Here is a 27,341-nt window from a genome sequence, read left to right on the forward strand (position 1 = left end):
TTTTTCGATTCCTCAAACTTTATTTCGACGCGTTTTTACTAAGGATAGAAATGATTTCGACTTTTAGAATTTCGTAAGCACAAAATATTGTACCACACGATAAATAGAGCAGTTAATATGCCACGTGTGCATTTTTATGATTGATTTTTTCTTTTTCGTGTGCTGTTTTTTTATATGTACAACAAGATTACACATATAGTTACATCACATAGCTTGGTATTTAATAGGTACGTCTACGCTTAGCCTAATATATAATATGTACGTACTTGCATATGATAATAGTAATAATTGTAATTATGCTATCAATAATAATAATAATAATAATAATAATATGTATCTTTGATAAATATTTACAAGATATGTCGCATCAATCCAGGTCAAGAAAGCAAATGAATATTTACACGATATGTCATTATGTATATTTATATAACTCTGTCACTTCCCTGCAAGATCTCACTGGATAATATATAGTTTATAGAGCACCTTGTGCTCGATTGCTGAACTGCAGGATTACATCAAATTCGTTATTAAAGAATCGCCAGTAAACTTAATGAAAAGTTGCCGTGAAGAAAATTCTCGCGTATCTCACTGTACCGATGGCGATTATTTATAATACATGTACAATTTCCCCCCCCCCCCCCCCCCCCCCCCCTTCATTCATGCATCGTCTTCAGAGCGCGTTTGACAAAACGTATGAAAATTTTCGCTTCTTGGGGAGGAAAAATAAAATTGCGTTTTCCTCGAACCACGTGCCGATGTACAATTACGATCCGTGTTTATTGCACGATACCTTAATTAATCTAATCGATTCTACGCGTTTCCCCCCAATCGCTAATCCCTTCAGCAAATCGGTTCCGTCAAAGGCTGCGGGGGTCCGTATGGCGAGGCCCACTGAGGCATCGGGTGTCCCATTGCAGGCTGCGAAGATTGTTGCACTTCTGCATTAGATGCCGGACCTCCGGAATGCGCTGGTACGGAACCCGGATATCCAACTTTCCCGAGAGCTTCTGCCTGCAGCGAAAGCATCAAACGATTCGCCGCCTGTCGTTCAGCCTCTCGTTCCTCTGCCGTTTGTCTTCTGGAAATCATTTGACAAAAGTGAATACATAAGAGAGGTTAATAAAGCCGATTAATCGTTGAACGAAGAATCATTTGAGGTACTTGACTGGACGAAAATCGATACCTTTTCGTAATTTATTATGAGATAGTCGTGCATTTAGCATTTCACAAATTAGGTGTTATGATTCGCAAGCTACGAAGATCTCTTCGTAAATAAGAAAATAGGTAATAACGGAATTACAGACAAAAGCATTTAGACATGCATCGTTACAAATCGCTTCAAAATCCGGTCGATTCGTTCGATTTTACTGTAAGATGATTTATCACTACGGAGAAACTGTTTTCTCCAAATTCACGGAAATACTATTGTTTTGTTCTCATCATTTCTATTATCATGTTGACGTTGTGACCAACAATTTGCAATGATGTCTTGAATATTGAAAAAGAAACGAAAATCCACTTCGCTGACTTTGTAGGAAATAATCTTATGAATAAAATGAGCCATATTCGTAGAGTAAATTGGAAGAATCAACAAAATTTTCAACCATTTTTCAGTGAAGCATCGGCATCAAAGTTCTTGACTACGATATAAGTGCATTCTATTTCAGTACATTTCAACAGATTTTCGCAAGTTACGAACATGGTAATTTGATAAATACTCAATGCGGTATTATCTCGTAATAAAATCAACAAAAATGATCTGTGTCCAGCCAACAAACCCGCGATAATTCAATTACAAAAATATTGTCGGACTCGGATATAAATTTCACCGAGAAACGGTAAGCCCGTATATTATCTCACGGAATACCGTTAGCATAATATTTTGCCTTACGTTAGACACACGAAGACGGGTAAGAGGATTCATCTAAAATATCCCGAGTCCCGGTGGGGGTGAAAGAGTGACTGGCGTTGTTGGGGTGGAAAACAGAAGACAAACGTAATAAAGATAATTCGATTCCTGGGCGTGCCGGCTCACGCTCGTCCTCCAGGATGGTACGGAGCCGACGGAGTCGACGTGGCTGCCGAAGAGGGTGAGGGCAAAGGGTGTCTGTTTTCTAGCGCTAAGTCTATTAAGGAACCGCAAAATGGCCGAACTGTTGTTCCAAACCGACGGAATTGCATTTCGGATGCTCGTTCCTCGAGATGAAATATTCTGCAAGTCTTGTCACGTGTCCGCGTCACGTGTCAATCGATTTTATAAATCTCCTATAAGACGGGTTAAGCTTTCGACTTTGATGTAGGAAAGCTCTCGCTGTAACGCAGTATGATGCAATACAGGATTTTACGCCAGTGAAGTCTTTTTCTGGACATTTTTTTTTTTTTTTTGCGAGTGATACGCTAGTGATTATCTAATCAGGATCGAATTTTAAGTTTTAAATATTCTCGTTATCTTGGCAGGAAGTGACGGAAGGAAGTCGTTTCATTGAAGAAAACGAGACATGATTAAAATGGAATGGAAATGGAATATCGTTATCAACGACACACGAATTTCATGCAATATCGTTATACTCTGTATGAGTGGTTGAAAGGTATTACGTTATCAACATACCGAATTTTTTTGAATCGACGAAACTTCTTCAGGTTTTGCTACAAGGTACAGATCAACGTTCAAGTATCGAAAACTATGAAAACCAGATCTTCAAGACGTTTTAAAATCATTCTAGTTTTAAACGGATCTGAAACTGAGACAACGATCAATCGGAGCATAAATCTGATCTCATATAAATGGCAAAGAAACGTCACGCAGCGGATTTTCGTACGATCCTGGAGCATTTAACGTTACTTTATGCATATAAAACGATCTGCATCTGCGACTTGTACAACGGTAATTTATTTTACTTCTCCGTTATCAGTGTTCGAAGTACCTCGGTCACCGCGATTACTATGTTAATTGCCTTATTAGCGTCGTAAAGAGTCCAAAGCTACCGAACTCCTTAGGAACTATCCTGCGGCGGATTCAAACAGGTAAGCATTATAATAAGGCAGAACGGGCAGGGAGATATGGAGGGCGATTAATACATGCGATCATAAATCTGTCGCTTTTTCAAACGAGATGAAAAGGAGTCAGTCGAGCCTTGAGAAGCGGACATGGATTGCACGCTCTCAACACTGGTACACCACAGGTTGTAGCACGTAGAAAAGATCCGCCAGTTTGCCTGAATTTTTATCGGAGGTCAAAAACGAGGCCAAGACGCGTTTCTTTCCTCCTCGTCATTCGTACATATAAGTCATACCGGAGCGACATGTTCTCATGGTCCGAGTTGAGGTGTATAATATATTACATGCTAGGCGTAGGTTAGACGTCCCGGGCAGAGGTGGATATAAAAAAAACCGGAGTTAATTCGAGATGATTGGCTGACCTGTCTACCCGGATCATAATAATTTGAAAAGCGACACGGCGCGAAGCGCCACCGGTCTTTGTAAAAAGGGTCTTCGAGAAACCAGTTTGGACTAACGATCGCGAGATTTCGGTTAGAGATTCATGGCCCGCTCGCTGCAATCTCTCCTGACTCTATCCATCACGCGCGCGTAGATATAGGGCATTAGTAAATTTGAATAAAACCTAAAACATTACACGACTACCGATCGTCTTACGCCCCTGAACTGCCGAGGGGCCCGAGTAGAGGAGCTGACTCGCTCCGGTAAGGCGGAGGCAAAAGAAGGACGCTAAGAGATAAACAAAGGAACATTGGAATCGTTTAATTACCGGCGCGCGGAGATTAGCTCTAATGGAACGCCGCTGTTTCGGACTTAAACCCTTGTCGTTGATTGGCTGCTGGATGTTCGCTGGCGCCTCGCAGACCGAGGTATGTGTGCACCGAGCGGATCGAGACCATCTTGGCACCAGGTCTCAGCGTCGAATGGTACCCGTGGAAGATGAAACCCCTTCTTTATTACCCGCTGTCAGAAAAGGAGGTCGTGTCTCCGGGCTTGTCCGAAGATTCGTGGAACACTATCGGATCTCAGGATTAGATCGGAACGCACCCTTCGTCGAGTTGGCCTAAACTATACGAATTTGAAACAGTCCAGTGCACGCAAGGATGAATAGTCATGATAATATCCACGCTGCGTCTGAGTCTAATTTTAACAATCTCAATTTTCATTATTATATTCAAAGGGTAGGGTGTTGACTTTTTACACACGCTCGAAACGGGAACCAAAGTTTTCTATCCAATAGTTGAGAAGAGACACGTAATCAAAACGCAAGAATTTTTTCGTCTCTGTGATTAATTTCGGGTTCAAACCTCGATCGATCGGATATGCGGTATAAATTTGTTAGGTGTCCCCTTCCTGAAGTTGGCCATGTAAGAAATTCAGACCGTAATTATTTCCGAGATTACGAGTATCTTCGAAACCATTTGTGGTATTCCGATACTGAAATTTTCATTGAGATTTGACTGCAAGACAACCGAAGTCAGGTTGAAAACAATTTTTAAACCTTCAAAACGGAGATGCTTTGAATTAAGGATGAATAAACCGGAATTAAAGATTGAGAAAATAGTTTAAAAAAATCAGCAACGTCATTTGCACGAATGAATAGTGAACACGAATGAAGCAAGGTCCTTGCAATTCGATGCGAACCAATCATCGTTGTCACAAATATAATTGTCAAACATGTTTTAAACATTTTTTTTTCAAGCGCAGACACGATAATGAACTGAAGCGCATCCGAAAATATTCAATGATCGGCAAAACGAAGTTGTACTGATTTTCGTAATCGACAGTACGACTAAACGACTTCGTCATGTGATCAATCATCGATGCATTTGAAATGCACGTATCCATACATATTTATACATATCTACAGAAATTCGTAATTTATATTGCAATGGCGCAGAGACAACGTGAAGCGATAATTGAATCGACTTGAAGGTGGGTCCTGAATATTTGAAAGATCATTTGGCGGATTATTTCCCAAATCCAGCCTCCCCCGAAATTCGAAATCGCTTCTGCATAATGACAAGGGTTTCACATACGACCCTGCGCACTGTATCGGCTCTCCGGTATTATAGCTGTTATGTATTCCGCAGTCAGCGAGAGTCAGGACGAGCGGAGGTCCCGGGGGAGAGGCAAAATGTAATCGGCAAACCACCCTCAATAATTAATTACGAGCCCGGTTAATTACTTGCACGGGCGTCGCCTGGACCTGTCACTGATACAATGGCGTAGCCTGCAACCTGTTTCTGACCACCGACGATTGTTTTACGGGGAAACGAGAACGCTGAACGGTGCTATTAATTCCGCGGGTGACGTTTCTCTAATATTCAAAGACGTTTGTCAGCTCTACGCTCTCTCTTTCATTCCATTTTCCTCTATATTACGATCGATGATCAAGAACACTTTTTTACAACTATTCAATAAAAACTGTTTATCAAGCCTATGTTCCGTCGATTCTGCGAGACGTTGAATTCAACGCAATTTAAGATTAATTATGGAAACTTTGCGCATAGAGTTGATGAATCTGAATCATCAACGGAAGAAAAATCGAAAAGCTAATGACAAATTTTATTCAATAACTGACAATTGGCAGAAGTACTAAATTTATTGTAGCACGGATGTCGATCATTATTTTGAATAGCTTGTGAATAAAACTAGCATTATTTATTTCGTCTCAACCGACGCAGATACAGATCGATCCTCTTAATTTTTTTCACTTAAATTATATCATGGTTCCGTGGTAAAAGTGGCAAAATTTTTTAAGAAAATTGGATACTCAACTAAAAAAGCATCGTGGCTAAGAAAAAATCGATTTCAAGCATGAAGTTATGATGAAATACGGTAACTCCTGAGAAAAATATGTTTCACCGTACGCAGAATTGCAAAAAATGAACATTAAGAAATTGGAAGTTGACAATTTGTCACCGCTACTGAATTACGTCGGCGAGATAGTAAAATTCGTACCGACAAAAAACTGTTAAGAATTTGTCTGAGCAGCGCGTTATTTGTGAATAAACCTAGCTGCATAGTTATTAGAAGTAATTTGAGCATAAAAAATTATGCATGCAGGTTCACAACAGTCGATATGCGATATGCTAGAAGTAGCCTAACTTTCGAGCGAAGGATTCCCCCGAGCTTGAGCCGCTATTACGTTACTTTTGTTTTTTTTTCACCACGCCGACAGTTAACGCTGTTACTTTGACGTTAAACAGCTATTAAAACGTTCGTTAATTAAAATTTACGCTCGTTCTAAAACAGAAGGAAAAAAGGAGAGAAAGAAAGAAAAAAGATAGAGAGAGAGAGAGAGAAAGTGTGAAAAAGCACGAGCCGTTTACAGATGCTGTTTCAGTTCCTCTTCATGCCGTGCCTTGAATATACGAGGCTGATAAAAACAGGAGAATTCATATTCAATTACCGAAATGAAACCGGGCTGGGACGTTCATTAATTAAAATTCATACCTCACCGCTTTCTCAAAGCCTGGGGTTAAAAAGGCCAGGGATCGTCGAAAAAAATATATGTATATATTTTCACCTGTTATACTAACTCGTTGAAGTCTGATCGTGAATCGGATTATCAACGGTGACGAGATGACGAAAAATTCATCTAGCCAGCAGCCAGAAGCGCACTTTGAGGGTTGGAGGGTTGGAATTCCGAACTTGAAAAGTTCCGAAAACGCTAAATTGCATATTTTCTGGGTAACGAAACTTGAAGTAAAGTAATCGAACTTTCACGAAACATCAAAGTTCTGAAAGGGAAAAATCCCGAAAGAGCATAACTCCGACAAGTCGGAGCTCCAAAAGTGCGAAAATAAGAAAATTTGAAAATCTGAATCATCGAAATTCACAAATAATCGAAGATTTTCTGTTCTGCAAATTTCTGGATTCGTGAATTTTCACCACTTTGATCTTTCTCTGTTTTGGAATTTCGATATATTTACGTTCCAAATCCTGACCATTTTGATTTTCGGTGTTTCCTGATTTGTTATACCTACCCATTCGTTCATGAGCAAACTACGCTGTGTGAGTATACATATTTTAATATTCGGAGTTTTACTTTATCGAGACTTTATTTTTCGAAATTCTACTCTACCGGAACTTTACTTCTCGGAACCTTGCATTTCGGAACTTTGAGCCGTCGGGTTTCCAACCATTCGAAAATTTGTTGATTCGTAAATGTTTGATTTCTTTACCTCAAGTTTCGCCACCATATAATTAGAAATCAGGCCCTTTCTGAACTTTTATAATTCGGAACTTGCACCCGCCCCCACTTTGCTATCCGCGAATTAAATCGGAAATTAGGAAGGAGCGCAGTAATTACGTCACGGGTGTAGACGAGTCGTTAGCTACATCGAAATGCGACGCAATCGTCGGTACGGGAAAAAAGGGCGTGCTTATTGGACGCGTCCGCGGGGTCACCGGGAACACGTGACCTTTTGAATTTTTAACCGCTACTTGGGGGAAATTGAACGGATTCCAACACTGGATTCAAATGTTTGACAGTTTAAAAGCCGAGAAGCACCGAGGCCGCGAAGGGAATGGGAAACGGGGAGGTGGCTGCATTATGAACGGGAACAAGGCTAAGCTGTTACTCCCCGTGAATTATTCACCCCTCGCTATCTCATCTGCTCAACGCCATCTTGTTGAAATTCAAAAGATGGTCGAATAGTAAGGGTTTTAATCCGGGATCAATTACAGAGACAAGTATAATTGCGGTCTACGGCACCGATAATATAACCGATGAATTATAAGGGATGAATCGAATCCCAAAATCTTCCGATCCCACTGTTCAAGACTTAGATCAGTTAAGTCTTCCAAAACACCGAAAGATGTGTTCATCAGTTTTGTTGTACGATGACTTTTCTCGGAGAATATGAAATTGGACTTTTCGATTTCCTCGGTCTTTTTGTATATCTGTTCTGTTCAATTGGACTATATTTTCAGACTGAAAATTCAAACACAAAACGGGTTTTGCGGTGAGTATTGTGGAATCGTCAAGAGTGCTGTGCACACAAATACGCAAATGGAATGGCGGAGTGCCTATCAATCACAATGAAATAAAACAGGAATAATATCGTGTCAGAGTTTGAAACAATACCTGGAATGGGGCTGTCAGAGAAGATGGAACAAAACTTGAGTGGTTGGGACTCAATCGAATAAAAGGGAATGAAAATCGAAGAAGACTGAAATTGAGTCACTGAAAAAGTTTTATTTTCTTTCTGCCTCACATCTGTGATACGTAAGTGAGAATCGATTTGTCGCGAATAGTCTGCGCGAAAATTTGTTACAGATGATATTATTTTGCAAGCAAACAGTAGTCATAAGTTATGAATCCAAACCACTGACGGCAGGTGAAGTATTGTGAAACTATTGTGTAAGAATCATTAAATTAGGCTTACAGCTGAGCTCGGTGAGATGCGAAATTGGTTGCGGATTGTTTTTACTTCAAGCACGGCTTAGAGATCATTGATTTGTTTGACCAGAAAAAGGATAGCAAAGAACAAATGCTAAAACTGTCTCACAGACAAACGTTTTTGATTTTATTAAACTAAGTCGACTCCGTATTTTGAATAAATGCACTTTGAACTGTTATAGTATATGAGTTTAGAGAATATTTAAAACAATAAATGTACACCGAAGTCGTCGATTGACCGAAACTTGAAAGGGGGTGTGATAACTGCACTGTTTATTATACAAAAATCTGTGTTATTCTCGTTTCTTTCGCTATACGGGGTAAGAGGTAAGCTTAAGAAAAGGAACTCTCTCCAAGAAATCGATATTTTGCACGAGTACATTTCCGAGTCAACGATAAGAGAGGAAGAAACATTAGAGTTTGAAAAGGAGTTAACCAGCGGAGAGCCGTGCAGGTTGGAATGTCGAAAGTGGCCTAGCAGCCACGTAGCATCGTGCATCTGCTGGCGTATTAGGAGTCTCTTCAAGATAAGAAAGGACGAAAACATGTAATTTAGATAAAAAGGATTTCGGGGCACCGAAACTAAGTTCGATACGGCGGGGCGTCCTCGCGTCGCGACGCCGGTCAACATTCTTAAAGGATATCGCCAAGTCGATATCTTTTACAGTTAGGGTTTTAAGGGCACCGGGATTGCTAGGACATGAGTCCTTGGGCGATCTTTGAAATTCCTTGATAAACCTTCGGAACAAGTGAAATCTCGAGTGGACAAAACTGAGTGCAAGAGTAAAAAGAAGAGTGAAGAATCGTATACACGTAAGAAGGCACGAAGGAATTTTTTCAGTCCGCATGCACGGCGGCTCAAATTCAGCAGCATCTACACAGATTTATCTGAGTTTCCAGTCTGCGGTTGAGAAAGGATTCAAGAATATCTAACTGCGGCACGAATTGTGAAACGCGTTAAACAGGCAAATTGGACTTGTTAAATTGCAGATTTTACCTAATTTTGTATCCGCATTACGGGCAGACTGTTTCTCTACAATACCAAACTCTATTTCGTTATTCACATTGCAAAACAAATTGCAGCAATTACCCGAATTTCATCGTGTTAGAATTCTTATTTTTCGATATTTTTAAAATTTCGTAGGCGGTGAATAGTCCAAGACGTACATGACATTTGAAATATATTAGAAACGGTTTTAAAATGTATTCCTGACTCGCCGAATACATCTATTAAAATGTCACTCTGCCTCCTCGCTCTAACCCGAACTAATAACGTCCAAAAAATTATAACACTACCGGTTGATGAAAAGATGAATTTAAAAGGTGTTAATTTATTTGTCGTTACTCGTTTCTTTGTGGTACCTGCATGAAATTGCGTCAGTTCCTGTATTACCAGCGGAACAAGTAACTTCCGGTTGAAACGAACGTTTAACGCGTTACACAGTTACTTTTATTTCCCGTAACGTAAAAGTGCGGGGATCGGAGACGATTAATCGGCGAAAAAACTTACCGCCATTTTGTCCTTCTGTTCTGAAACCACGTTTTGACTTGCGCGTCCGTCATCTTGAGGGATTTAGCGAGGGCCGCCCTCTCGGCTGACGCCAAGTACTTCTGCTTGTGAAACCGTTTTTCCAGCTCAGCAATTTGTAACCTCGTAAAGCTGGTTCTTGGCTTCTTCCGTTTTGGCGGCGTTCTGTTTTGGTACGGATGACCGATCCTTCTCGGAAACGCTCCAGCCACTGCGCAAATACGGAGGAATTACAAGTGAACATTAAAATGGTGAAGAGCGCCGTTAATAACAAACATTGCAGTTACAGGTAGGCAAAGTTGACTTTTGACCCGCAAAGTTATCATGGCATTATTTGAATAGTAAATTACACGTGTGCACGAATCCCAAATTGGGGGTGACTAAAGTTCACCACAAATATGCTGATATAATGAGAAAACTTGACGGTGTACGTATATGTATAATGGCGCTGCTGTGACAAATCGCAATTTCTCCAACACACGGCACGCTATTCGAAGCCTTTTGTGATCGATGCGACGCGTGCAGGTAAAGGTGAGTACTGTGCGAAAGGATCGAACGAAAGGGTAGGTACGTCGACTTTTCGAAACGGTAAAATGCGAGAATTGGCCGGCCAACGCGTAAGCGGGTAAAGCTAGCATTCAATTATCCGGAATGAATTAGGCGTGATGAGAACGAGATTGAGAAAGTTCAATTTTAGCCCTATCTGATTTCCACTAACAGCGATAGTACTTACGCATAAGGCACGAATAAGATATCGCAACGCGGAGGTTTCTATGTCACGTTTAATTCAACCGGGACTTTTAGCGATCTCTTAATGTGTTCAATCCACTGGGATACATACTGAAAGCTCCGAGTCCCTTGGCAAGCTTCGCTGCACTCGTGCCTCGTACACGTTTACACAGACGATGACTGACACGATTACACAGAGTCATTTTATCGAGCGCGGATCCGGCTGTAGAAAGGTAATTAGGAATAAATTACAAACGGAGAGATGTGAATATCATTACATGGGATGATAATTCAACAGTCGTGTAATAGCCCGAGTACCGGCGATTATCGTCCTAATAAGCGAGTGACGCAAGGGCTTCTCGCAAAGAGTAAACTCGCTGCAAGAGATGCTGCTATGGCGGCGGTAGGGGTGATGGGGTAATGGGTAATACCCGTTGAATAGCCCTTTACCCTTTTACGATGATTCCCTGGTTTGAACCTGCAGCTACGCGTATACGCAGACGAGAGAGGGGTTCTTCCCTGTCAAATTTCATTTTCATGAAAATTTCATACAAGCCCCTGCACTCCCGGCATTCCGCCGGCTCGGCTCTCCTTTCATAATTTTTCTCCCGTACCGAAGCTTGGAAACGGTTTTCGCCCGCAAAATTCACCCCCGTTTTACCCGTCAATGGGTTTGCGTGTCACCCGATACCGCAACTCGGGACTGTGTTCTCGATGCACGGTTAGAAAAGCCCTGCCATCCGCTAGAACGCCGATTATTCGACCCTTTCACAGTAAGTGCAAGCGAGAAAGATAAAGAGAGAAGGCGGGTCACTGCTGCTGAAACTCGTCCCTATCACGTGCCCCGAGACTATTTGCCCGGTACCATACACGACGATACTTCTCTTGCTGTTTCAATAAAAATCGCTTCGCTACAGCTGGGTTGAAAGCAGCCGGTTTTCACGTTGCGGTGGCGTGATCAGGGACGATGTGCCGACCGAAACTCCCCGCAACGATAGCTTGTCGTCGCGGCTGCAAAGGAGTCGTTAGCTTAACAGGGCGTGCGGAGTGGGTTTCCATGGAGACCAAGGAGCTCGTGTGTAAGCCTTCTTTATCGTTACAATGTACGGGAGGAAAGTGCTCTAATACGGTGATTTTTTCTCCAACTACTCAAAGACTCGGATAACCGAACTCTGTGTAGCCTTTTCTAGCAGTGCACAGATAGATACCCGGGTAAGAAGTGTAACTTTACAGTGTTCCGGACCGTAAAACGAATTCTCACTATTCATAACATACCCTCTGAAAAATGTTCTTTTCCCGATCTGAAAACGTATAGCGTATCACCTGTGACGCTTGTTCCTTACATTCTTGGCATTCAAAATTCCCGACTGAAGTGACGTGGTTTCAACTGTGTTTAACAGGTTCAGTGAGATCTGTTTTTTGGTCCTGGGGTAAGTTGAGCAATGGAGACTCGCGCTGTAAAAAAAGGCTGCGGACTTCTATGTAGGTACTGTAATCATTTGATGACGATCCAACGTACGATTTGATGTTGAATTTTCGAATTGACCAGACAAAATTCATCTATACGACAGAAGTCCACCATCTTTTACAGTACAGTATTACGGAGTAAGCCAATTACTGTTGTTTGCCAATATTAATCCTTCCAGTCATACGTATTTCAACTCGACATTTTGACCTGAATTTCGTTACTCGGGAATATTTAAATCCAAAATGGCGGATCGAATACGGTTGATGCAAACTCGAAAAAACAATAAAAATTCGACGATTCTGGCCGAAACTTGTTACTCGGGGGTTTTCGGGGTTATACGAAGTAACAAAGATCATTCCAAGTTGCGAATAAACTATGATAAGTCTGGGACATGGAAGTTTTTGAGTTGGGACGCCGAGCAAGACTCGCTTTTCTGCTGCACCGCGGTTGCTGGACTTGATGAAACGGTTCTGCGCAAACCGCCGATACCTGCCTGTGCAGGAAAATGAAAACTGTTTACTATATCATCTGCTGAATCGAAAGCAATCCAGGGTTGTTAGACGCTTGGGAGAAACGTTCCTTCGTTGTCGTTTGCGAGTTCCTATTGGAGAAGGAAGCGTGCGGCTCAGTCGGCTGCAGGGTATATAAGACGAGCTGGCCGAGGGTCGTGCAGGAGCGAGTAGGCGGGTAAAATAAATGAACATCGACGGTTCGATGAATAAAACAATAGACGCTGGTAAACGCGGGTCTGTGGAAGTAGTAACTGTAGTAACCCATGCTCCCCTACAAGAACGGGGAGTACAAATGAGCATTGGAAAGTAGCTGCAGGGGCGTCGGATCTTCGGCCTTCCGCAGCAGTTCACCGGATGGAATCAGGGCAGATCGAGAGGGCTGTGCATAAAACAATAGACGGTCTGGCGAAGTGCGAGGAGAGCAATGCCTCCGTTATACGTATACGTGCGTAAATGCGTGTGTCTGTACAGGTAGAAGCGGAGGTTGCAGGGATATTCGCCTTCTACAGGAACTGACTGGCAGATCGACGCTTATTCGACTCGGAGCATCAGCGAAGGCGAGAGTGAAGACGGAAGAGAATTGCATCTGCATCCCCTACACACACACACACAAACACGTGCGCACGCAAACTCTCTCTCTCTCTCTCTCTCTCTCTCTCTCTCTCTCTCTTTCTCTCTCTACACGCCGCGGGGGTGATCGTAAAAACAAGATGGCGCCCCCGCCGCAAAATGGCCGACATAAATAAATGAGCGGGACGAAGACTGCGCGGCGGGCTTCGCCGTTGCGTTCTCGTATGAACTGGGAAAAGTTTAGTCCGAGTCATCCATCGTTCTCATGTATATCTATATCACGGGCCAAGTACCTTGTACGAATTCCTTGCCGCGGTGCGATTATAGGCATCCTCCTAATTTGGTAAACGAAATTCCCTACTGATTGTGCTTGCAGAGTCCAGATCGACCGGCCGACGGAGGAATTACACGATGGGGTGTTAAGGTGTTTCGAACACCTTAATGACTCAAGAGTACACTGAGAGAAATGTTTAGTTCCGGTGAACGCTCGTCTTTAACTATTTTTCATTTTTTAACACGATCGAAAAATACAGTTCTAGATACAAAATGAAAATTAGTTTACTAGCTGTTACCGAAAACTCTAGTATCCGTTACTATTCTTTCTCATTACGATCACCGTTACTGTATTTTCTCGTAACTGTTGCGAAAATTTAATGCTCGTGCAACAATAAATTGATGTTAAAGCCTTGTTTAGCTAAAAAAGGAGAGTAAACCGAAAAAACTGATTTTGCGTTGCAATTACCAAAAAAGGATCGACAATAGCGCAAAATGGTTACGCGTATCTCGTTTTTCGTAATTCCAACAATATTCGAACAGTTTTTTTTTTAACGATACCTGTTTTACTGACTTTTTCTAGTTACTATAACAAATGAAATTTTTCTCAGTGTACTTGCACGAGAATCGATTCAATTTTATTGTAAAACTTATTCGGCATTTTTTGACATGTAGTTGTACTGATGTTAGGAAGCGCGCTCTGGTCAACTAGGAGCGATTAATTATTTTACGGATTGATAATTGGGTGTTTTCATTTCAATTTCAATTTTTTTATTACACATGAAGAATCTGTACGATACTTTATATTCAGTTCTGACAACAACACCACGATTACTTTATGAAAAATTCGATACCGATTCCAAGTTTTTAGAAAAAATCATCCGATCTATCGCAAGTACACGTAAATCGTTTTCGTGACGTCACTCTGGATATAGCTTACGAGTTGAGCAGAACCAGATCGAATCTTGAGACCCATTTTTAGGGTAAAGTTTTGGTTTTTCAATCGGCAAATTTCAAGGCTTACTTTGTGCCTGGGCCGTTATGTCATATATTTGAAGAATTTTCAACTTGTTCCTATACAATTGTATGCAGTTTCTACGGGATCTCGAAATGAAAATTATTCGTACCATGTACGGATGTATTTGACTGTTACCTGTCCTAACTTTTTCAAAATTACAAAATTGGTCATTGTATGAATTATCCCAGACATAATTGAATAAATGGTAATTCCCGCAGAGGGTCGGATTCTTCGCAGTTGAACAAAACGCCGAAAAAAGGGAACCAATTTTTCACACCTCTAATTCAACTCGTTAATGCTGGCATTGAATTTTTGAATAGCCATTCGGCGCAAGGCCTAATTTGAGCAAAATGATCGTACTGACGTTCATCCTGACCGTTGTTCCGATTGGCTGAGAGAAGAAAAATTACCATAGAATATACGTATACGTATAATGTATCTGTATATTCACCAAACCGGGACGATTATCGTTGAAGGGGTTTATACCGTGAGTAACGGGCATTCCGCGTCGGTCAGCGCAATCATAAACCGTACTTTTCAGGCGAGTAAATTGTGCAGCGGTGGAATTTTATATTGCATAAAACGGACCTGCCATTATATGCCGACGATCTTATTTGGTCTTCGAATTATCCCCATTCGGCGTAAATACGTGGAACAATAAGCGGCGTTGGGTAAAACGCGGCTTGGTTTTAACCGGGGAAATGTGCACGGGGCCGGAACTTAGCGCGAGTGGAGGAACTTTAAAGACAGGAAAGTCTCGAAGCTATCGCGTTGTGAATGGAATATTAAAACATCTAGCGAGCATGACTGCAGATTATACGCCCAAATATATGTGTAAATATCTCATCACCGTTCGCGCAGTCGACAAGTTTGGAAGTAAAATTTTATCAGTTGGTAGTTTACTGTTGAACTGGAAAGAATTCGTGTTATTTTCGTGTCATCATATCGACTTGGCAGTTCCGTACGGCGGTAACATGCGACTAATGATTAGAAAATTCAAGGCATAATCGTACCCGTAGGTACAGATTTTTTTTCATCTTTGGAGATTCTGCAGCATGTTTCTACCCAGTAAAAAAAAAAAAAATTAATCGAATAGAATTCAGTACATCCAAAAACGGAATAAACTCGAATTAAAGCGAATTGAAAAGACTTGTCACTCAGATACTTTGGATTTGTTTTAATTTGACAAAATTCGCGTCAATTCCGTTTTTTCCGTATTGAATTCGATTTGATTTACTGGTTACAGCATGCGTTTGAGTTTGCCGGCTCAAGGTGACAGAATTGCGGGTGTGTATGGTTGCAATGGTTGAAAATCACAATTATCGGCGGGGTAGAATAACCTCGTGGTTATAATATTTTCAATCGAAAAGACTACAGCTAGTCTCGGGCCTTGCGAGACAGCGTATTTATCCATCAGCCGTGGGCAAAGTGGAGGAAAAACGAGAGAAGAGTAACTACAGTGCTGGAGCGGGTTTGAGACTGTCGGTCTCTCCGTAGCAGAAAACAATTTACTTTGAAGGCCGCAAACTCTATTATATGCATACCCTCTCGAGGTACGAGGGCTAATGACTTTCTCCAGCTATGCTGTTAATGTTGCATCATCAAATGGTTCTAAACTGACTCACGATTCGAGCCAACAAAGGTTATGTCTCAAGCTCAGTGGGTCGTCGAGTGTGAAATTTTCATCTCGCGTTCATTCCACGACTCTCGTGGTTGCACCGAACTCGAACCAACTACCGTTCGTGCAGTTATCCACGTGTTTGTATAAATAAAGGAAAACTCGTCGTTGAGTATTGGAGTGCTCAAAGTAACGACGAACTTTGCCAATCAATCATCTGAGTACCTCATGAATTTTAAGGTAAAACGTATCGTTGAAGAACCAGTGCGACTTTCGGTTTATGGAAAAAAACGCACCTGGTCACGTGACGATAAATATCGTAGTATTTGGTACTTTCCACGAACTTCCGTAAATATGCTTAGATGACATTGTTCGTCAATTTCAGAACACCAATCCCGTTGCTGTATTGGAAGTAATTGCCTGGTCTAAGCGCGGGAAAGATAAGGTTTAGTAGGTCTGTAATGGCTGACTGGTAGCTCTCGTAAAGATTTAGCAACGGGATACCGATAACCTCGGCGCTCTTACAACACCTTGCTGGTGTTGGTGTTTCAGCACCGGTATCCCGGGTGGCACGTAAATCGTTCGGCTTTGTGCAAACACTGGTATCTGCTGGCAACGAATTTGTCTCGAGCTGCTGGATTCGTGCATTTTTTACTTTGATCGGAGCAATTTTTATCAAACTCTGCTAGAAAGAGTCGCAATTAACACCGCCATTCTTGTCCATTTACGACTCCGTCGGATGGATTGAACGACTACAAATTGGTTGCGTGTCAAAGACGTTACATCTTATCCTCGAGGAGAATAACCGACGAAACCGGTCGGCGAGCAACGTTTTTATCGAAGAAATATTTTTCAGTAATTTTTATAATGTTCGATTCGTGAAACGGTGATGTTGAGTTGTAGTAATAATTAAACCGCGAATTGAGACGCTCCGATACATCTCGGAGTGCTGCATATAATAGACCTTCGTGTTCTCGGCTTACACGTGTTATAACAATTTTCAAACGGTTTTTTACACGACGCTGGTGTATATATTCGCGCGAAATCGTCGAAACGATGTATGAAATGTTACGCGGGTACTTAATGGATGGCTGGCAATACCGGACTTGGGGCTTCGTAACAGGCACGGACATCGGCGAATCTTATTTATTATTTAATTATTGCCGAGGTAGAGAGCGGAGATTAACGGTTAATCGCAAAATCGTTTTGCAATTCGCGGAACAAGATAATTACATCATTATCTGTACCACGCATACGTCTCCGTGAATGCGGCGCGCGGCTAGTATGCATAACATAGCGTTCAGGAACGGTGTTTGTGGATATATCGTTGCATGCCCATAAAAGTCCCGCAGGAATCCTCCGCATGTTGCCTCTCGCAAGTTAAGCCGCCCGTAGCGAGCGTATCTTATTTCGGTAAGTCAGACGTTTCGATATTTTCATGCGCCCGTTTTCCCCATAATCGATGCCTAACTCGAATCGATGGAAAATGCGCTCGCATAAGGACTGGCAGAAAGGCACGGCCGAGACTCGAGGCGCGTGTGCCGAGCTCCTTCTCGAGTGCCGTTTACATACGTATACAGGCTTGTACGTATACTTGGAATATATACGAGCTATTGGCCCGGAAAGCTCTGAATAATACAGCAGCAGCTACGCCATATTTAAAATGAGATGCGAACGCAAGCTTAAATCGTCGTTTATACTTTATCTAGATAATTCCAACGGATACTGCAAGCCCCGCAGGATCTGATACATGGCCGTTCGCAGCCGCGCGTGTTGCAAGCACACGCTGTAACAACCTAAACGCATACATGGCGAGAGAAAGGGGCGTACACGGTGATGGTGGTGGGTTGACGGGGGTGTCAAGTTTTACCGCCATCACTTGGCGTTTGTTTAATTTTATGCGATTTTTTATCGACGGCTTGTAATATCGATAATGTAGGCCACTGCTGGCGGGGGTGTATACGACGTCGGGGAACGTAGAAGAGGGATGGAAGGGGAGGGGGAGCAGGAACGGAGATGGTTTATATCGAGTTACAAGAGTTTGAGAAATGATCGGGGCTTGTGTGTCTTATTTTTTACAGCGGGACGACTTAAACTAAATCGGTCGGGACTGCCGGGTACGTTACACGTGTATACGTGCAAAGTAAAGTAAGGCACACCCGCGGCCGTTTCTGAACGAACTTCTTTGAAAAACTTTTCGACAAATGAGACAAGTTAAAAATTGATCGAGTTCCCGGTTCCCGGCCGTATTGAAACAACTTTATGCCAAAACTTTAAGCCGCGCGGTCTTCGTGTATAAGACTTTTTCACTTTTTACTTGAAATTTTTCATAATATTTATCATTCGTGCAGGTTACGAACCATGTACCGATACAATTTTCCAATAACGATTTCCGAGCAGGTATACGTGAACACTTTAAATACCAAAATAGGAACTTCAAGTTGTTTTTTCCCTTTTGCCAAATCCGTCATTAAAAACTTTGGCAAAGATTTGTGCAAATACTCGGTGTAAAATACACTAAAAAACTGACTTAATTTCAGAGAAAATTTATTAAAAACGATGATAAAATCGTCACCACGAGGAAAACTTGAATTCGTAGTGAATTTGATTGAAATAACGAAAGCAGTTTCTGCATCACTTTCAATTCCTACGGTATGCGTCGCGCGTAGAATCTATATGCACAAGTATGCCGTAACGCGTGTATATATCCTTGTATAAATTTGCGTTGGGATACGTGGATACATGTGCGGTTGGGAGGGTATCACGCTCGAAATAGGGGGAAATGTTTACGATCTTTGGTATCACTCAATCCAGAGCTGTGGTTAGAGAATCGAGTGCTATCCTCGCGACCCCAAAAGCATCCCTGAGTGATCCCGTAATGGCGAAGCCGAGCCACCGTCGAGTACCGCAGATACATATATACGCATGTACGCGTAGTTTAGAAGCAAATGAAACACGCGAGTGAAAGTGAAAAAAAAAATCTTCAAATTGCTCGCAAAAACATCCCTCGAGTTTAAAACTTGTTTCTCACGATCAGAGGGGTAAAATATTGTCCGGCATCAGTTTGGCCGACGATGCTGAGGCTGCACGCAGCCCTCGTCGTCAGGGCTTTGCCGTATTATTCAACAATTTTTTCGACTCCCTCGAGAAATCGCAAGATTTGCTTCGGGGCTTCCGAATGTCAGTGGAAATTTGCCTTACATCCGGATCTTGGTGTCACGGTTATACAGTTATCGGCACGGTGACGAGTTCGACTTTACCAAATCTGCGGTATTTCAATTCTAACGGGATTCGTTATCGCCGGCTAAACCTGTTCGTTTAATCATGACTTTGAATTTTCGACAAGTTTCTAACTGCCCGACTCTAAACACGGTGTACAAAAACTTTCCAGGAACGAAAAATCTCAATTGCGAAAATCTTGACGCTATAGCACGCAAGTGCCGCACATACGTTGTTACCGAATTGATAATCACCTTGTTTGACAAATTTTCATTAGGTTATACACACCGCGAAGGAAGTTGTACAGAGATTCCAATCTAGCCACTATTAAAAACTTATTTATTTACGGGATGAAGTTTCAAGTTTAGTACCGATCGTCTAGTATACTGTACTGATAAAACTTTACGTACCGAAGCAAGGCCAACTATTTTTTATGGGGTCTACGTCATCCAATTTGAAGTTTATTATAGTATCTGACGTGATATGATTTTGTAGCTACTAACGACAATCTGGAACGAGCGCAGTGAAATGCCCATTTTGAATGTTATTTCCACTTGAATTTTCGTCTCAAGCACAAAATTTTGTTCAAACAATTTTTCGATCCTTTACCCAAACTTGTTTTGGTAAACTACTCAAGAATCGGATAGATTGAGATAGATAAATAGTGGGCATAGCGATGAATGTTGAACCAATTTTTGGCCTTCGTAAGTAAGCCTGGATCGACTCTTACCAACTATTCCCTTCACGGCTCTCTATCTATTCTTCGAGAGTATATGGAAATTGACGGTAGACGGGAAGCCATGCGAGGTACGTCTTGTGTCGCAGATAAGCTCAACCCACATCTTGAAAACGGGTTAGGCCTGTTCCAGAGTAGCGATATGGACGTTTAAAAGTATTCGTCAAGCCACGATGCGTAGATCGCGGATGAAGACTCATTACACGTGTGTCGATTTCAATTCTGGAATCACCGTGTTTAGCTATTCCTATAATGTCAATTATTGCGGTACAATCGTCATAAATATTCTGATAAGTCGCGAGAACTTGGGTTGTAACGATTAAACGTTCGTTGCCGCATGTGTTCTGTGTTCTTTTCAAATTGCAAAAATTTCGTTTCCATTTATGGTAGCTCACGGCACTGGCCGGAATTCCGAAATTCAGAAATGGCAGAAATTTTTTTTCACAAATTCGTCGATCTATTAATCGAAGACCAATTATCTCATGCCTTTGTTATCTCTTATGCGCAGAGATTTGGTAACGATTGACCGTCGATTCTCAACAGCGAAGAAACTGCAGCGACTGCGTTACACGGCGAAACATCTCGTCGAGTCGCGTTAGAAACTGTCATTGACTTTGGTTGAAAGATATGTCATGGACCTAGAGGGTCGGTACCATTCAGGTCGACGCAAAAATCACCCTCACATTTCCAATCGATACTCAAATACCGGCATTCGGAATGCTAATGGAATGCTAATTTGGCCATCTGACAAAATGGCATTAGTTTATCTTTAATAGGTTTATTCGACCGGGAACCGACGCGAGTTTCCTAAGAACATTCAACGGAAAGCTTTGATCGTGTTAGGTGTTGGCGAAGTACCCAGCTGGATCAGATTTTTCGCCTCTTTCAAGCTTTCCTCTCGATTTGAGGACTCTTTCTCGTAGATAATTTTCTATCACCTGCATCCACGGCTACCCGATCACCGGTCAGGCGGCATGGCAGGATATTCGAAAATCATAATTATTCAAACCTGTATTACGTAGTAATTAATCCGGAGGCAGATTAGCGCCTGGTCCCGCGCTGGGGCGCGAGCTGAGTGATTGAGTTAGCGCTGAGTTAGGGATTTCCCTCCGCGATGCTGGCAGCCGTAAGGTCGAAGTGGCTCGTCCATCATCACCCGTGCATCGAGCTCGAGTCGCGGCTGAACTCGGTTACATAATTAACGTGGCTTCAGTTTAATTTCAGTGCAGACAATTATACACCTGAGCCAAGCCTCGTCTTAACCAGTGTCCCCGGTCCGTTTCCACAGTGTGCAGTGTTACGAGGCAAGCATGTGCTCGCACACCACGGCATCGTTCTCTCCACGCTCGTAGGTGGCTGGGGATAGATTATGCGTGGAAAAGCAGGAGCGAGTTGGCTGATTAGTTAAATTGACGGTACACCTGGGGCGGAGGGCTTCGCGGATCTTGGAAGTTTCGGAATTGGTGTATAGCTGGGAATTGGATCGGTAGATGGTTTGTTTTTGCAATTGAAAGTCTAGCAGGATCAGTGACAACCGACAAGTTTGGTTGTTTTGCCAATATTTGATCCGAGGGTGATTGAAATTGCGGAGTCTCGGGTCGTTTTATAGCCAAAGAGATGAAACGCGTTATTGTAATAACAGTGAACCGAGTTCGAACGAGTTCGCGGCGAGCCCTAACCATATTACTACGTATAAATTACGAATCCCGAGAAACGCTTTCGTAGCCCTCGGGTGATACGGCATTTACCTACCTACTTTACTGACACTCACACGGTATTTCTGTCCACGAACACGAGACCCGTTCGCGTGAACTCGCGTAAGAAACAAATTACTCAGAGCTACATAACTATCGACTACCGCCGCACGATCTCGAATGGCTCTTCGGCTCTCCGTGTGCGTAGGGATTAGAAGCGAGAATATAAAAAGGAATAAAACGTTAGAAACTACCGGTACCTATAAGCACTGCACCGCGGTGTACTCGATGCTCCAATATTGCGTCAATTCGCGTTACATACGTTACGCGGATTTGTTTGTTTTCTCGTGGGCTTAATAGCCCCTTTTCGAAGGGTTCCGTGCGCAAGACCCGTCGGAGCACCTCGGTGGAGTTTTAAAGAAAAAAGGAACGAAGCACGCGCCGTAAGGTGAAACTCTTGTAACAACGAGCATGCGGCCCGTCGAGGTGTATACTTAGGACCAGGGTCGATTTGAAGAACGGAAACTAACGCCCCAGCGTCTATGTGTCGAGGAAATTTCAAACGGTTATTGACAGTAATCAACGATCGAGGATGAGTCCCAGTCGACGTCTGCGAGAGTCCCACATTGCATGGCACGACGATCGTAAACGAGAGGATTTCTACCCAACCCTAACACACCGATTCACGGGCGCTGAGCCTTGCAGGTCGACTTCGGCTTACACTCGAACACCGCACACCACATTCGAACGGCACAAGTGTCCCTACGTGTATCCACACCTACGGTACGGATACACATCAGCCCGAAGCTGGTGCACGGTGCAGGGATAAGCCCAAGGGTTTCAGGTTTGGTCACGCGATGCTCTTTTTCCTATTTCTTCATTTTTTTACCTCCCTCTCGCTCTCTTCCCAGTATTCGGTTATCTCCGTTCTTCATTCTCCCGGCCTCCGCGATCCTCGCCGCCGGCAGCCGCCCGCCGGCAACCAACCTCGCTTTTACGCACCGTACTTTCCTCTTCTTCTCAGGATTTATTATCTGTTATACTTATACGTATATATATATATATATATATGTATGTATGTATGTATAGAGCTGCATGGTTTTCAGATCCAGAATTTTTTCGAGAACTTATTTAACGTGTTTGCTCGCTTCTTCGTGAAAATGAAGCACGCTCAACGTGCAACGACACAAAATGTTATGTACACCCCTGTGATATGATCAAAGTCATTCGCCTGAAAGTTCAAAGAAAACTTTTCTATTTTGTGGGTAGGTTAGATTATTACCGAATAGATTTATCCTCTGTTTCTCTTTTGTGCGATTTACAATGAGTAAAAGAATGGGATTCGCTTTTCATCGAAATGACGATCAAATGCCGCACAACCAATTTAAAACCAACAATTAAGACTCCTCTGCCATGACCAACACTTCCATAAACTATAACAATCACAAACATTGCTACTGTCGACAGTCGGCACTAACATGTACCGAGTAGATAATTGTGCAACTGTAACGTGGCTAGCGTAATAAAACGATTACTAATTATAGTTCAACGCTTCAAAGGCATGCAGATAAAAACCATTTCAAGACTAGATACCTGTATTCATTGAGCAAATGCAGAACTCTTTGTGGATTGTCACGATTCGTGATTGAATATTAAAGATTTTAGATATATTCGTGTGATTAGGAAAAATTGCCGGCAGAGAAAGGACAAATGTAGATATTGGCACATCAGAGACTTCAGTGAAAGTAAACGATGCCGTTATGACTTTGAAGCCATCGCATCGTCAGAATTTATCACTGATAATCACGTAACCATGCGTATATTATATATAACCCGTTGATGGATACACAAGTGGAGTACCAGTACAAGATATTTTCGAGAAACCATTCAATTATTTGAAATCATATGCTTTTGGCTAATGATTTTTTGTCACGCATTTACATCGAGTGTTGGATCAAAAATGCGAAGCAACGGTGCAGTGACTCTTACGACGATAATTCTAGCGAATTTAGGGTTCTGAAATGCGATGGTACCGTTTAGGGTGAATCACACGCAATTCAAGCAGCCCTTGGAAACCCTCGTGAGACGTGATGCAGACAAATGAACCGTCAGAACCCGGTAAATTCAATTGTAGGTGCCCTTGAGTAATTCTGTGGTCACAAGCTCGCGCTTAGCTTCTCGGTGATCGATGACGCTTCTTGCGATTACATTAAACTGCGGAGACGTGGAACCGCGAGTATTCTCATGCATTGGAAAATATCATTTGCAAAAGTACGGTGACGGTGGAAAAAATATGATTGAACAACTGGATTTGAGACAGCTTAAAACTTCATTCAAAGTCAATACAAATTTTTGTTAAAAGTCAATGTAAGATATTCTTATTTATGGTAGTTTGTGTAGCAATGACACAGTTTCTAGTTTCGCTATTCGGTGGTCAAATTGTCGTCCCTCTCATATCAATATCATAAGCATAGATCACTTTGAAACGTACGTTAAATGCATAATCACAAACTCAATTGTTTCGAGTTAGAAGGCCGCACAACATCTTTCGGAAACGAAAACGATAATGAATTGAAAAAAAAAAAATTCGAGCATGATCGACTAACGGAATTTTAAATTCTATCCTGTTTTGTATACTAGCGTTTATCACTAATACCGGGTGTATTATTGGAGTAAAAAACTTGTGACACAATTTGAAAAAAAGAGAGGTTCACCTTGAATTCCGTGATTACGAGAATTTTGGTTGTATTTTTATTATTTGTTTTTTTACCGCATAATGCGAGTCAATTTATCGCTTTTCTATCGCTCTTCTTTTCGTAAAACAGTTAAATGGATAAACTTTCATCTGTTTCGAAATAAAGGGATCGGGCTGAGCGATATCGCTTATAGAACGCGAGCGAAGGTAGGCAACAAACTTTGAAATCTCCAAAACCACGAGGTAAATAATAGAGTGGATAACAGGAGAAGGCTCTTTGGTGGCTTTTCCCTTAAACTTTCAACCTTGTCGCGTTACCCTTTTTGAACCCGGGTCGACGTGGACGTCTAAAGATTATCTCTTCGCGGGTCACTCAAGGTAAAAGCATAATGCGTACCTTCAATCCCACGTCTTATACCCAGACCGATAACATACCGAACGGTCACAGACAGAATGCAAGTCTGTTGAATTTCGTGACAATAGTAGAAAAGTTTTTTTTAAGCAAGGAATCGAACAATGGGCACACCTTTTACGAATGCATTGGTACGGTTGGAATATAGCTATGTGTTTCGATAATACAGTCTGTTTTCTAATGTGGCATATATAACTCTCTACATTTGAATCAGTGAAAATTCATTGATTTCCAGTTATGCGTATACCACTGAAAAATAACAGTGCACATGCACTGACGTTACAGTGATTTTTCACTGATATCCAGCGTATATACACTAATTTCCTCCAGTGGTATACTTATAACTGATTCACATTTAGAGAGAACACTTCAATTCCATCAGCTGTTCGTAAATAATCGATAGATGGTATTTGCAATGCGGAATAGTAGTGATAAACCGTATACGTTGTATAGACAGGTATCCATAGACGAGATTTTAACGGTCTATGTTCACAGTCAAACTTCATTAACTCGTCATTCGAAAATTATTTATTTAACGTCAACCCGCCTCCCGACGTGTGACATTAGTCAAGCGAAAAAAAAACCATTAACCGTACAGTACAACATATCGAACACGTTATAAATTAATTGAATTTCGATGTTAGCAATAAGTACCGGCACGTAAGTTCATCGCGAGCCTTGGATCATGCAAGTAGAAATGCAAATGGTCAAACCTGCCAGTCTGTCCTTGAGATGCGGATGAGCGTGGAGAGGATGGACAGCCAGGTTGGCCAACAAACTAGCACGATGGAGACCCGCGGCGGCAGCCTGCTGTTGACTGTGTTGAATGGCCTGCAGGCTCCAGGGTGGAATCAGGGCCTGGGATGGTAGGGTTGTGCCAGGGTTACCGGTGGCTCCCGGGGGCCGATGTGCCGGCACTCTGATGACGCCACCCCCGGTGTAAATCAGTCCGGAACCACCTGGGAAGAGTCTGAACGGCGCCAAGAGGTCCGGATGCAGGGAGGGGTTCCCGTTCTGTGTCTCGGGGGTGCTTCCGGTGTCGTCGTCATCTTTGTCCGAGAGCTTCTCCTCGGCCTCCGGCCCCCAGGACCGCCTCTCGTCCTCGAGGGTGATGTTCCTGTGCGCGTCGTCCCATCCCCAAGAAACCTTGCGCTCTTTCTCGTTCTCCAGATCCTCCGAGGAGGGACTCTTAGCGGTTTGACCCCGGGTCTCACCCAGCAGCCGACTTATGCTGAAGGGGTGACTCCTTGGCGTCTCGTTCTCCGTCCTGGTCGTCGTGTGGCTCGGTGGCGGTGAGTTTGAGCACTCGGATCTCTCCTCGTGGAGCCCGTGCGACGAGTTTGTGTAATTCTGCGGACTGCAGCTCCTCGAGTCCGAGTCGTCGACGTTTATTTCCTCCGTTGGATCGACGTCGCTGCCGCAATCCGCCCCGGCGCGATCGGACATGTTGTTTTTCCCCCACGCGGGAAAACTCGCCTCGGGTAGATGCCCTCTTCGCCTTCTCGTGAGGAGGCACCTAGATACTAGACGTCATTGTTGCCTGATAAAGAGGCGGAACTGTTCTAGCGAAAAACTTGCCCAAGCTCATGTGGGTGCTCAGATCGAATGGTTAGATTCCACCTCGGAGTTCCGGAGGTTTTTCTCGACCATTGACTACCACCCTGATCAATTAACCAGCTTCACAAGATTCGTTCACTGCACTCCAAGGCGCTCCAGAGTACACCAGCGCAACTTTTTAGCTTCCACGGCCCCAAACCCGTCGGTAATTGGTGCCGTTTGAAAGGTTCGTTCTACCGACGCTCGCCGCAACGATCATGTCGAGGAAAGAAGGACATTTCGTTACAGCTCGGTTAACACGCGAGAAAAAAATCGTCGTAAAACTACAAAATCGTCAGTCACTGCGTTCGGAAAATTTAGAGGTACTCCTTCTTCGAATGTACGTTTCACAAAACAGGGTAACGACACTGATTGCACACACTTTCTATTTGGTCTCTGTATCGTGACAACGGGAATCCCTGCCTAATTATCGGTGGTCTGAAATTGGGCCAATCAATTAGCGGAAAGAGTTGAAATCACAACCGGACTTCTGCAAGGTGCAAGTCTAGCATCGTTCGAGTTTCGTTGTCGAGTGAAACGGTTGGACCGCGAGGCAAACGAAGCACGAAAATAGAGGGCAACCCCCTACTTCCGTCCCGGCTGTTTGGTACTTACGAAGCTCCACCCACGGCAAGCCATGAGCCAATGGAACTGGGGAAAACCACGCCTCGGAGAAAGTCGATTGGTCGGGCTTAAATTGATACCTATTTAACATTTGAGCAGAATGTAGCCGCCGATCGTCTTTTTCCCCTCTATTATTTATCGCGATCGTCATTTTTTTTCCCCCTCTTCCTACTTCTTCTTATTCTTATTCTTATACCTCTTATTCCTCTTATTCTTTCTCTTCTTCTCTTCTTATTCATCTC

General features: G+C 42.8%; 1 protein-coding gene across 2 annotated transcripts; it reads right to left on the bottom strand.

Moving 5' to 3' along the window:
• Positions 1 to 657: 657 nt before the first annotated feature.
• On the bottom strand, positions 658 to 26,994 carry LOC124295006 (T-cell leukemia homeobox protein 3). Of its 2 annotated transcripts, none has more exons than XM_046742938.1 (3): positions 25,593 to 26,994; positions 9,918 to 10,146; positions 658 to 1,075 (listed from the first exon to the last, which is right to left on the bottom strand). In XM_046742938.1, the coding sequence occupies exons 1-3, from the start codon at positions 26,323 to 26,325 to the stop codon at positions 841 to 843; spliced, it is 1,197 nt and encodes a 398-aa protein (XP_046598894.1). In that variant the 5' UTR covers positions 26,326 to 26,994; the 3' UTR covers positions 658 to 840. The 2 variants fall into 2 exon arrangements, with proteins under 2 accessions (XP_046598894.1, XP_046598890.1); XM_046742934.1 differs by having other exon boundaries at positions 658 to 1,078.
• Between the last annotated feature and the right edge of the window lie 347 nt (positions 26,995 to 27,341).

Source organism: Neodiprion lecontei, chromosome 1 (genome assembly GCF_021901455.1).
Source record: "Neodiprion lecontei isolate iyNeoLeco1 chromosome 1, iyNeoLeco1.1, whole genome shotgun sequence".
Classification (NCBI taxonomy): domain Eukaryota; kingdom Metazoa; phylum Arthropoda; class Insecta; order Hymenoptera; family Diprionidae; genus Neodiprion; species Neodiprion lecontei.

What these genes read in the sequence shown, in the direction of transcription:
- LOC124295006 (XM_046742934.1), bottom strand. Translation starts at nt 26,325, where the DNA reads ATGTCCGATCGCGCCGGGGCGGATTGCGGCAGCGACGTCGATCCAACG. An exon ending in TCTCAAGGACAGACTGGCAG is followed by an intron (nt 10,147 to 25,592) that starts GTTTGACCATTT and finishes GTATTTGCGCAG; the next exon opens with TGGCTGGAGCGTTTCCGAGA. An exon ending in AACAGAAGGACAAAATGGCG is followed by an intron (nt 1,079 to 9,917) that starts GTAAGTTTTTTC and finishes AATGATTTCCAG; the next exon opens with AAGACAAACGGCAGAGGAAC.